The sequence below is a fragment of the Sinohyriopsis cumingii genome, chromosome 2 (assembly GCF_028554795.1).
Source record: "Sinohyriopsis cumingii isolate HCF-2022 chromosome 2, ASM2855479v2, whole genome shotgun sequence".
Classification (NCBI taxonomy): Eukaryota; Metazoa; Mollusca; class Bivalvia; order Unionida; family Unionidae; genus Sinohyriopsis; species Sinohyriopsis cumingii.
This window is the reverse complement of record NC_142962.1, coordinates 85,371,862-85,384,651: the sequence shown is the minus strand read 5'-3', so window position 1 is coordinate 85,384,651 and position 12,790 is coordinate 85,371,862. Positions and strand designations below refer to the sequence as shown.

At 40.1% G+C, this 12,790-nt stretch overlaps 1 protein-coding gene across 1 annotated transcript in view; it reads right to left on the bottom strand.

Annotated features, from left to right (window-relative positions):
- LOC149805308 (uncharacterized) overlaps positions 1 to 12,790 on the bottom strand; it is a 471,406-nt gene that overhangs the window by 152,275 nt on the left and 306,341 nt on the right. The window contains exon 78 of the mRNA XM_089934018.1: positions 10,383 to 10,558. Within this exon, the coding sequence (XP_089790144.1) occupies positions 10,383 to 10,558 (176 nt within the window). The remainder of the gene's footprint in view (positions 1 to 10,382; positions 10,559 to 12,790) is intronic.

Below are 12,790 nucleotides of genomic sequence, written 5' to 3'. Positions count from 1 at the left end.
AATAATAAAACAACCTATTTCATGAAACAATTTTTGCTGTAAAAATCTGATTAATTTTTTTAATTGTTTGATTGGTAAGATATTGGTGCAATGATTTCACTGCAAGTAATAGTGAAACTTCTGTCTATCTTTAAGGAAATCACTGAGGCAAATTCAGGACTTTTCTATTCACTATGAATTCTGGAACACACTTCTCAATAATAAACTGTATCTGTGAAAGAAAGCTTTTTATTCACCAAATACTCATTTCACTTGTTCGCCTTTCAATCTTTAATCATATTTGTGAATGAATAGCCTAATTAAAAGTAGTTTAATTATATTACTTAACACTATTTATAAGAAGAATTTGATTGATGAATTGAAATGAGTTGATCTTAAACATAAGAATGACCACTAGTTCTTATGCAGTTAGGATTTGCATGCCTTTTAACTTTTCTTTATTTGATTTGGTACAGATGACATAACTAATGTGACAATACAAAACAGGTCTGCTTTTAAGCGAGTGTAACAATATAACAAATACTTTCACAAGATGGAGATCAAAACACATTTGGCACTTAAGTTCTCAGAGAAACAATTGCAGACATAGATGTGATGGTAGAATGAAATTTTTCTCATTTGAATAGAAGAGGGCATACTGCATTTATGATGATTACAATGAAACCAAAAGGACAGAAGTAACACATACGTTTAACTTAACAAAACTTATTTAATTGCTATTTATTTTTTAAAGTGTTCACAGTTGCTACAAATAAGCATTAGTGACATTTTAACTGACTGAAATTTCATGATTTACAGGTACTATCAACCTTCTTTTTTCAATGATAAAATATTATATAAATAAAAATTTTATTTACCAATTGTGAATGCAATTATTTTTCATGTTCTGCAAATATATAACCAATCTTGTTTTTTATATATAAATGAAACAAAAAATGGATCCACACCTGACCCATCATTATAAGCAGATTAGTGAGTTATGCAGGCATGAGAAATCAAGAGAGTAATACATTTAAAGCACGTTTGATGATATGAGGACCATTTCTTTCTAATTTTATACAATTTTTAGTAATAAGTGAACTGCAATTTTTCCAACATATATCCATAAAAATTGTATTGTTCCTGTCACATATATATGCCTAACATCCAAATGCAAAAGCAGTTTTTAATAAAACTGGGTAATTAGGATGCTTTCTGCAGAAATTTCTTCCAGTACCGTTGATTGCATATGAAGAAAATGATTGTTGCAAGGTTTCTCTACTGTATGCAAATTCATCAACATATGAAAGCACATCAGTTTATATATATATATATATATATATATATATATATATATATATATATATATATATATATATAGGCATCCGTCCGTCTACGAGAGACGATGGCATAGCTCCAAAGTACGCTTTTGCTTATCCTTCTTTTTAGCTCTCTTTTCAGCTTGCTTTATTCTTCTCTTTTCCTCTGCGTTTTGAACTCCCTGCCTGACAGCTAGACGCCAGCTGGAACGGTTGTTTGCACAGCTCTCCCAGTCGTTGACATTGATGTTTGCTGTCTTCATATCCTTCTTGCAAACATCTTTGTAGCGCAGATGTGGTCGTCCAGTTGGTCGTGCACCTTCTGCTAACTCCCCATATAACAGGTCCTTGGGAATGCGACCTGGGTCCATTCTCTTGACATGGCCGAGCCAGCGAAGGCGCCTCTCGCTGAGTATGGAGAACATGCTGTTCATGTTGGCGCGTTCTAGAACCTCTGTGTTGGGTACTTTGTCCTGCCACTGGATGTGCAGAATGCGCCGCAGACATCTCAGGTGGAAGCTGTTGAGCTTCCTCTCGTGTCTTGCATAGGTGGTCCATGTTTCGCTGCTGTAGAGAAGTGAGCTGAGCACGCACGCTTGGTAGACACGCAGTTTGGTCTTCTCTGTGAGGTTGGGGTTGTTCCAGACCCTCTGGTTAAGTCTGGCCATCACTGCTGCTGCCTTGGCAATCCTGCCGCCCACCTCAGAATCAATGGAGAGTGAGCTGGAGATGTTAGACCCGAGGTATGTGAAGTTCTTGACAACTTCCAAACTGTACCCATCGATGGAGACAGAGGGAGGGGAGTCTGTGTCCTGTGCCATGACATTTGTTTTCTTCAAACTAATGGTCAGTCCAAATTCCTTACATGCATGGGAGAGGCAGCATACCAGCTGCTGGAGTCCATCTTCCGTGTGTGATGTCAAGGCTGCATCGTCGGCAAAGAGCAATTCACGGATGAGTACCTCTGTGACTTTAGTCTTAGCACGGAGACGGGCGATGTTGAACAGCTTGCCGTCAGCCCTGGTATGGATGTACACTCCCTCACTGCAGTCCTTGAATGCGTACTGGAGAAGCATGGAGAAGAAGATGGCAAAGAGCGTCGGTGCAAGGACACAGCCTTGTTTGACTCCGCTAACGACTGGGAATGCTTCAGATGTTGCGCCATTGAAGCACACTGTGCTGTGCATGTTCTCGTGGAACGACATAATGACAGCAAGCAGACGTGGGGGGCAGCCGATCTTCTGCAGGAGTCTGAAGAGTCCACTCCGACTAACCATGTCAAACGCCTTCGTCAGGTCTATGAAGGCAATGTAGAGGGGCATCCGCTGCTCGCGACACTTCTCCTGCAGCTGACGTAGTGAGAAGATCATGTCTACAGTTGACCTGCCGGCTCAAAATCCACACTGGGATTCTGGGTAGACGCGGGAGGCTAGGATCTGCAAGCGTGCCAAGGCAACACGGGCGAAGGCCTTTCCGACGATGCTGAGGAGGGAGATGCCCCGATAGTTGTTGCAGTCGCTACGGTCTCCTTTGTTTTTGTACAAAGTGACGATGTTGGCATCACGCATGTCCTGTGGGATGTATCCCTGTTCCCAGCAAAGGCAGAGGAGTGTGTGTAGGGGCTGGAGCAGTGCTGGTTTTCCGCTCTTGAGGACTTCAGGCGGAATGCCGTCGCTTCCAGGAGCCTTCCCACAGGCAAGGCAATCGATGGCTTTTCCGAGCTTTTCCAGGGTGGGCTGTGTGTCTAGCTCCTCCATGACAGGCAGGTCTGGAATGGCGTCCAGGGCAGTTCCAGTGACATTGTTTTGGGTTGCATATAGCTCAAGATAGTGCTCAACCCATCGCTGCAGTTGTTTCCCCTGGTCTGTGATGACTTCGCCCGTCTTGGACTTGAGGGGGGCGGTCTTGTAGCTGGGGGGGCCTGTCGCTTTTTTGATACCCTCATACATTCCTCTTGTATCCCCGGTGTCAGCAGCTGTCTGTATACTGTTGCAAAGGTTCAGCCAGTAGGTGTTGGCACAGTGGCGGGCGGTCTTCTGGGCGTTATTCCTTGCAATCCTGAGGGCTTGTAGTGTTCTGGGGCTAGGTGCAGCCTTGTATGCCAGAAGGGCTTTCCTCTTTGCCTCAGTCACGGGCTCCATCTCCTCCCAGTTTGCCTCATACCAGTCGACATTCTTTCGCTCCCTCTTCCCGTAAGCTGTGATGGCTGAATTGTACACAGAGTCATGGATATGGGACCACTTGGAATCAATGGTGTCATCAGGTGTCACTTTGGTGAGGGCTTCCTTCAGTTTGCTGATGAACTGCTGTGTTTTCTCTGGGTTGCTTGCACAGTAGGTGTTGATACGTGGGTGACCCTTCTTCTTGGCGTGGTGCAGCTTCTTGGGTAATATTCGCACCTTGCTGGCCACGAGGGAATGGTCCGTGTCACAATCGGCACTGTGGTAGCTGCGGGTAAGGAGGACACTGGCCAGTTCTGCACGCCTGGTGATGACGAGGTCTAGCTGGTGCCAGTGGCGTGAACGTGGGTGTCTCCACGACACCTGGTGGATCTCCTTGCATTTGAAGAAAGTGTTTGTCACACATAGGCTGTGGGAGCAGCACATCTCCAGCAGTCGCTGACCATTCTCGTTGATCTTGCCCCTTCCGTAAAAACCGAGACAGGTGGACCAGGCCTCATGGTCAGCTCCCACTCTAGCATTGAAGTCTCCTAGTAAGTAAAGGCTTTCATTGTTGGGGATACTGGATATTGCCTGATCCAGAGCCTCATAAAACTTGTCTTTCTCCTCGTAGGTGGAGTAGAGGGTTGGGGCGTACACACTGAAGATGTTGACCGGGCCTAAGGATGTTGACAGCTGGAGGGCAAGGATTCTCTCAGTACCTGATGATGGAGGTTCAATGAAGGCGATTAGCGTGTTCTTGACGGCAAAGCCTACACCATGCTGCCTAGGTTCATCCAAGGGCTTCCCCTGCCAAAAGAATGTGTAATTGGCTTCCCTGATGGTGCCGCTGTCAGCCAGTCAGGTCTCCTGGAGGCAGGCAATGTCGATGTTCAGTCGGGAGAGTTCTCTGTCAATGACGGCAGTCTTCCGTGCATCGTCGATCTGCTGTAGGTCAGTGGTCAATCCAGGACACATGGTCCTGATGTTCCAGGTTGCAAAACGAAGAGTTGGAGTCTTTTTGTTTCTTCTTTTAGTCTTTCCTGGTGCAGAGTTTTGTGGCCCACTTGTCGAGATGGTTCTCTAAGCTCCACGCACCCAGTGAAGCAGGCAGGCCATGGCGGGCAGCACCTTACTGACTGGGGGCTGCCCAGCTTGAGGTGGGCGGTAGTTGTCCAGTGAGACCTGATGATCTCTCCCACCGTCAGAAGTAACCCCTGGCGCCAAGCTCTACGCCAATCGAGCTTTGACTTAGAACCGGTAAACTGCTACTTCTCGTGTTGTGCCGACGCCGTACGACGACGCTGGAGTGTCCTCTCCAGTGGAGCTATGAAGCCTGGGCAGGGTGGTAAGGAGAATCAGCTGTTGCCCATGCAGCAGATCCCCCCTCTCCACGCAGCTGGTGTGCCCAAGGGAACGACGAATGCCGATACAGCTTGGCACCAACGGCGTCGCAGGAGTTGCCGGAATGACGTTGGAGTCAATGTCATACCGCCTTAGGGACTCCATCTCCGGATTTTCTGTCGGGGTTTACTCCCTTAGCCTTTCCCATGAGTGGGTATAGCCACAAGGCAGCAGAGGTTTGGAATCGGAGTTTTCCTTCTCCTATATATATATATATATATATATATATATATATATATATATATATATATATATATATATATATATAAAATGTGAAACCACATGGAATTCCATTGGAATCCTGCGAATTATTCCCATGGTATTCTCAGCAAAATTCAGCTGGAAAACTGGAAATCCACTGAACATTTTTACTAGGGAGCTTGTTCAAGACAGCCTTATAGATTTGTAAAAGTGAAAGGTTCATTGTGTGTGTGTGTGATTTGGATTTTTAATGTAGCTTTAACAATTTTTCGGTCATATCGCTATGATGTCTGCAGTGTGGCAGTTTATAGTGATGTCTAGCATTGTGGCATCATTTGGCAGACATGTAGCATGATGTCCCACCCAGTCACATTATCCTGACACAAGGCCAACCAGTCCTAACGCTAACCTCTTAATGCTAAGCACTAAGCGTGGCATGCTGTTAATACCATTTTTTATAAGTCTTTGGTATGGTTCAGCTGGGGATCAAACCCACGACCTCCTGCATCCCAGGCAGATGCTCTAACCACTAGGCCACTGGAGCGGTTGAAAGGTTTATTGTAATCTTCAGCATAGCAAATTTTAATGTTGAAGGAATGTTTTCTCTTGAAGCTGTTGACACAGAGGATATTTTCTAAATAGTTCTCTTGTGAGATTTTCAGGAATATTTTAGCCAATGTATTTATGATTTCTGGCAAAATTGTGATCAATTCATCATATTTTCTTTAAGTGATTAAAATAACTTAATAATGCACTTTAATTTTTGACAATAGTATTTGGTACAATATTCCATACCAAATGAATAGAGGATACAGAGTCCAACATACATGCATATTATCTCCATGTTTTCTTCCATCTCTGTTGAAAAAAAGAGCTTGAGCTTGGTGTATATATGGTATTTATTCAGATTTTTAGCTGTTGGACAGATTTGAAATGTCTAAGGACCATTTCACATTCAAGGAAAGAAAGCATATTTTCACACATGTTAATGGGAACTTGTAAAAGCCAATCAATATTTCTTGAAAGATTCTTGTTGGTTATGAAATATATTAATGCAATCATTTTTTAAGGTTTCCTGACGTCTGACATTTGGTCCTTTTTTAACCTGAAGACTTATTTGATCATGTTTGACTTTAAGCCTTGGAAATTCCATTGTAATATGGCATAAACATATATTTATGTGGCATAAACATATATTTATGGAAGTAGTGAATGTACTGGGATGTTAGCCTGGTATGATATCAGGGAGTACACTTATTTTTCTTTCTAGACTTTCAAACTTATTTTACAACTTTACAAAATTGTCGGATAATTTTGGAAGCCAAATAGATTTATTAATTCATTCCTGGCTTGGTTGAGAGCATGCATTGCTGTTGGAGACAGCAGTTTATTGCCCTCTTTCTGGACTAACCAGATTTTTGCTAGCAGTCTTAGGCTTTTTATTTGTCACACTGTTACACTGACCAGTGATGGGTTTGTTATTCTGCCTGCGGGCCAGAACTGAACTAACCAGTTTTTCACTAGCAGTTTTGGGATTCTTTATTTCTCAAACTGATACACTAATTACTTGCATTTGGTTTCTCTTTGGGTTTGGGCAGCTGCTTGCATGTCAGAAGTGCATCATCATTGTGGACCTTATCTCTTCCTGTGTAATGTCTCTCTGGATAAAGACAGAATTTGGGGAAGGGTTTATCTTTCCCACAGCTGTTGCACTTGCATAGACTTTGTAGGCATATTTAGTGTAATTGTGGCTTCCTCACATTTTCTGGCTTCAAGGAATTTCAGGCCATTATATTTCACCCATTATATTTACTTTTCAAGCTTTCATGTCTGGCAATCTCTGGAGTATCACAATGGCAATCTGCATATGGGGCAGGCTGGTTTCTCTTGCAGTCATCATCATGGTGACCATGATTCTGGCAGTTAAAGCACTATAAGGGATTTGGGGTGAAAGGGTCATGCTAGATCTACACTGGGTGGTTGACAGAACTCTAGAGACAGAAGCAGAAGACTCCCTGGACACCATCAGATCAATGAGAAAAGATGACGCTTGGAAGCGATGTCTTCAAAATCAAAGATGTGGGGCAACAAAATAGCCTCCTGCAAGGTCAGCAACAACTATGTTGGCAAAACAGGTAGTTGGGAATGACTGATGAAGCTAGAAGTCCATCCATATTAGGACACAGTGATTTGTAGGTGTTCACTTTTAGTGTTGTCAAATATCCAAGACGGGTAACAGCTGTTTGGGATGATAGCTTTAGTCAGTATTGGATTGTGAGAGAGCCTCTTCTGGTCATGGACCTATCTGTTACTGGTCTGTGATGTCTTGATAGGTGTGGTACTGGATACTGTAGGTGACTTGTCCACCAAAGCTGGTGTCAGTTGTTCCGGGCATCTATGGCAGAACCAGGACTGGAAATGGTATGGCTGGATGCTGTTAATTACCTCTTGAATGTGGAACTGGTAATGTAAAGAAACCATACAAAATACCTAGTCCCTGGTGGTAGAGGTCATAGGTCAAGCCTTTGCTGGATCTGGAACACGTGTCCAATATAGCATATTGATACTGGTCTTGTAATCTCTTCAGTGCTGATATGTTCTAGTTCTGGGTCTCTGGGTGGTGGCAGAAGCAATGATGAGTAGAAGATTCTGAAGATTCCTGGACTTTCTTAGGAACTGGTGATCTTTCTCATTCAAGTGACCAAGACCTACGAAAGTTAGTGGTTAAGGCAGCATTGACAGCAATAGTGATGGTGTCCATATCTTTTTAATAGGTTTTATTAACTCTCTTGCTAGCCAAGATAATTCTTTAGCCTCAAGTGTTACCAATCAAACTCCAAACCAGTAGAAAAAAGATATAACAAGTATGATCTGACCAACATCCTGTATTGCTAACATGTTGGGTGATTGTCTTTAGCTAGACTGAATTTTCATACAGACCACACACTTAATCCTGTCCATTGTTACCCATAATTCAAATGGCAAAATAATAACGTACACAGGTGAAATCACTGTAATCTCATTATAGTGAAATTCATGATATAAATTAAGATAAATGCCTCACAATAACTACAGGAATGATCTAATAACAAAGAATAAATTAATATTTACTAGCTACAGTTCAAAAAAGGTTCAGTGCTGAAATAAATTACAAGTACTATTTGCTATTAGGACAGATAGTCATATAGCATCAATCAGCTTACCACTTATGAAATAGAAACCTGAAATGCAAAATGTTCATCTAAAGTGGTGACAGTGCATATGAGTAGAGTTTGGGACAAGCCTAGGCTCAAGCTCGAGGCTCGATAATTTTGGAGCATTTTCGGGGGCTCGAAGCTCGAGGTCGAAGCTCGACGAACTTCGAGCTTACGCCTAGAAAAATTCTCCACTTTTTGATATTATCGGACCGGATAAACCCATGCGATAATTAACTGACTGTGGGAATGAGCGGCTTTACAGATTCACATGGTCTACGCTTCCCCATGTGTTGGTCGACCAGTGGGCGGTCGTTGCCTTGCAACGGTCATCGCTGGGGGCTCCTAAGATAATAATTCCAACTATTATGATTGCGGCTGACAGGGAGAAGGGGTTTTTCAACTTCTGCAAGCGAGAGAACTGGTGAACTTCTCAAGCGTTTGGCCTGACGATAAGTGGTGCCAGAGAAGCAGTAGGCGCACAACTGATGCCTGAGGGATTTCTTTTAAACTGATTTTTGAACAGTTCAAACAACATAAACGTGTTATCAGCGATTTTTCATATTGTACCTGCTCTTTGTTTGTTAATTTTTACTTATATTTTATTTCTAAAGCAGTAGCGATGTCAAAAAATAAGAGATCAGCTGTTTGTACTTATTTTAACAAGCGCGAAAAGGATAATTTCACAGCTTGCAATGAATGTAAGCAGACAATTTCATGTCCACAAGGAAACACTTCAACAATGCGTCTACATCTGCTTAGCATTCATCATATTGACGTCAACAAGGATGAGTCTGAAATAGAGCCGAAGAAAATGAGAACAATGGATAACTTTGTTGTCAAAACTTCACTGGAAGAAATAGTGGCTATTTCCATCGGCAAATACTGCAAATGAAGAAGCACATGATGAGAAAATAACAATTAACCATAATGAGCTCTCACTTGAAGATGAACTTAGATTTCGATTGGAAGCTTCTAGCACTCAGGGATCTCTTCAAACCGATCGATTTAAGAAATTACGCCAAGAATTTTCCTTGTCAAAAAGTAATGGTGAACTGACTGAAAATTTGAGGCGATTACCAGATGCCATCAGTACAATCAAACCACTTCAATTGATTCAGAAAGAGCATTTTCAGTTGCTACTAATTTCTGTACAAAATTGCGAAGTTATCAGATAGATCTCTGCATACTCTTGTCTTTTTTAAATACTATTATATTAACAAGAATGATGTTTAAATAAATTATAAAGAAAATTATTTTTCGTACTACTCAAGCTCGAAAGCTTGAAAAATTTATCGAGCTCGAGCTCGCGCGAGCTTCAAATCCCCAAGCTTTTCTATACTCTACAAATGAGAGCATAATTTCCAGTGATGAGATAGCAATGAAGGATCACTCCAAGTGGTGAAAAGGCACATAATGGAAGGTATTTATGAGCCCTCCTGTGAGAGGATCCTAATTAGGCATAAGCATAAGTAGTAACTGATGGGCTTTTTATGCTAATTTCTATATTAAAGGGGATACCACTCACCTCTGACCTCTAGCCCCATTAAAACAATACCTTTTAAGCATTGATACTGCTAAAACAATACAAATGATGTAGTTCATGCCCGTCTTAGCTTGGGTGGGTTTGATTTGAAAGGTATTTGATATTTTTGTAATGTAGGTAGTGTATTTAAATGACATTTCTATTTTTCTGAACACAGTCAGATCGAATCCTGCAATCTATGACTTTATAGTCAAAATTTTCATTACACATTCTGGGATATCCATTGGGTGGGATGATATCAATATCAAAGAAAACCCTCTAAGATATTGTTAAAGTAAATTCATGTTCAAATGGCCCAGCTATATGACCAATCTAATTATGATTTTGTTTTGATTGGAGCATGGCAATAGGAAGAACTTCCTGGTCAATCTGATTATTTGATGGTTCCAAACAATTTTAATATTACCCACTGCTATTCTAATTTTGCATTTCTTTTGATAATACATGTAAATGGGCCTTTGATTCATCAATATGGCCCAGTAATTTTCTTCTAAGAATGCTTCCCTGCACATTATCATACGCAAATTGAAAAGAATGCTTCAAATACTAAATTATTTTCATTGTTATTATTAACTTTTACCTCAGGAGCTGTTGTGTCAATGAGAACACCATTTGTGTCATATGCAGCCACAAAGCCTGCATGATTTACAGCTGCTACCCTCATGCTGTACTTGGCCCCACTGTGAAGAGTCAGACCTGTTTGTGTATGCTGGTGCAGTGTGGTGGTATTTATATTGTACCAGTCTCCATCAATACCTGACAATGTAGAGAAGATTATGATTGACATTTTCTTTAAAATGACTGATATACTGGGACATAAGAGAGTGTTAAGCTGTTTAATATGTCTAGTCAGTTCACAAATTGTGTAATCTATATTGTGCATTCTTGATGGTGAAATCAATGAAATTCTTTGATACATATATACAATAATAAAATTTTATATAATCTTTCATCAGGATATGTCAAGCTGGTACAAAAAGAAATCAATTTAATGAAAACTTTAAATTGACAAATGGAAAGATGACTGGATGTATGTATAGCTGGATGGTTGCAGAAAAATATAAATATAGTGAAATTAGCAAAGGAAACAAAGTAGTGTTTTAAAACTCTTGATTTTCAGAAAATTCTGTCATAAACTGCATCCAGCTTTAAGTCAAATGGAAGCAAAAGGATATGTCACTAAGTGCATCTTCAGATGATAAATATAGTATATATATAGTCTCACAGTAATCCATAAAAAACTGCAAGACAATAAAATACAAGGTTAGTTGCACCAACAAGATTGTGTTACACATTGCAATAAGCCTAAATGGGAAAAAACACTGACAAAAACTGTGGAAGCAAAGTGATTTGTTGCCAATGTGCACCTTCAGGTGATAAACACAATCATTACGAAGTTTCATGGCAAGTCATCAAAATGTATGGGACTATAAGTGAGATGCACAGTATTAAGACAAAATTGACAGTAAAACTAACAAAAATTATGGTAGCACAGTGATCTGTCAATATGCATATGTGAAATAGATATTAATGGTGAGGTCAGAACCGATAAAAAAATTCCAAAATTTCAGGTCAGGAGTTTTGACCTCAAAAGAGGGAGGATTTCCATCGACCCAATTTTTAGCAAGCAAATGGAAAAAAGTAAAACTATTGAACAGATTTACACTTTTTTAATATTAAAATAATCATATCATCTCAGCAAGTCAGTCCTTTCACAGTCTGATACTTGTTGCCATTCATAATCTTTTTATATGTATCACAAGCATTTTTAGCATTTCTTAGATCATTGCTGGATTATATTTGTGGAAGTTGTTGATCTTCACATTTAGGAGATCATGTACTGAAACTGGGTCCAGGTTTTCTTTCACATCTGCATGAACTTTCCTTTGAATGACAAATGTCCTTCCAATGTCTACATTTGGCAATGTCAGTACAACTTTAATGATTTCATCAAAAAGCTTAAATTGATTCCAACCTGTGTGTAGATTCAGACTGCTGACTGCCTGCCAATACTGCTCATGATTGGTACTGTCTGGGTCCATATATTTTTAATGTCAGTAAAATTCCTCACATGAAGCACTAACATGTACATTTAATCATTAGACTTTAAAATCAGCTTAACAGGAAAAGCAGAATGCATATTCATGTCCCTTGGAATATTATTGCAACCAGCGAAATTCCCATTTCCTACCATCGTTGGACTTTATGATATCTTGGTTGAATTGAATTTGGTATTTGACATTTTTATGTTTAGACAGCTCAACAAGCTTTAAAAACGTTTGCTCTTAAGTTATCAATCCATAACCAATCAACATCTTTAATCCTGTCCAAATTACTTTCAATCATATATGCAAAAATTCTAATCCATTTTGAAAACTTTAAGCACCAAAGCAGAACATACATTGCAGAGAGATTCAAAGTAATGCTTACCATATATACAAGCATATAAGCCAAAAAATTTAGGAAAAAATAAAGGCCTGGAAAAAGGGGGGGGTTGGGTTATCTGCGGGCCAATGTCTCAACTTTACAGTTTTTAAGTCTTTTTGCTGACTACTGTAATGGCTGTAAATCTTGGCACATGAAAAAATTCAATATCCTAGAAAAATCTGCACGTAAAAGAAATCATTTTCAGTGACCCAACACTTATTAAACTGTTATAAAGTACTATGATTGATTTCGCATGTGCATATTTTCTGGTTTTTCCAGTACAAAATTAAATAAAGGTAATTACAGACCTCAAAATTTGCAGGCTGGTTGAGTTTATCTGGGAGACCAGGCTGAGTTATAATGTACAGTGCTTACACAGTGCAAAGCATGCATAGCGGCCCTTAAATCCTTATTTATTCCCAAACATAATAGATGCATATTTTGCTTTATTCATTGTTTTTTTTATCAAAATGCATTCTTCCAGATAACATTTCAGTTAGTCCTTAATAGCTGTTTCATTTATGTTGAATTACGTGCTCACAAGTTACTCATTTTCAATGA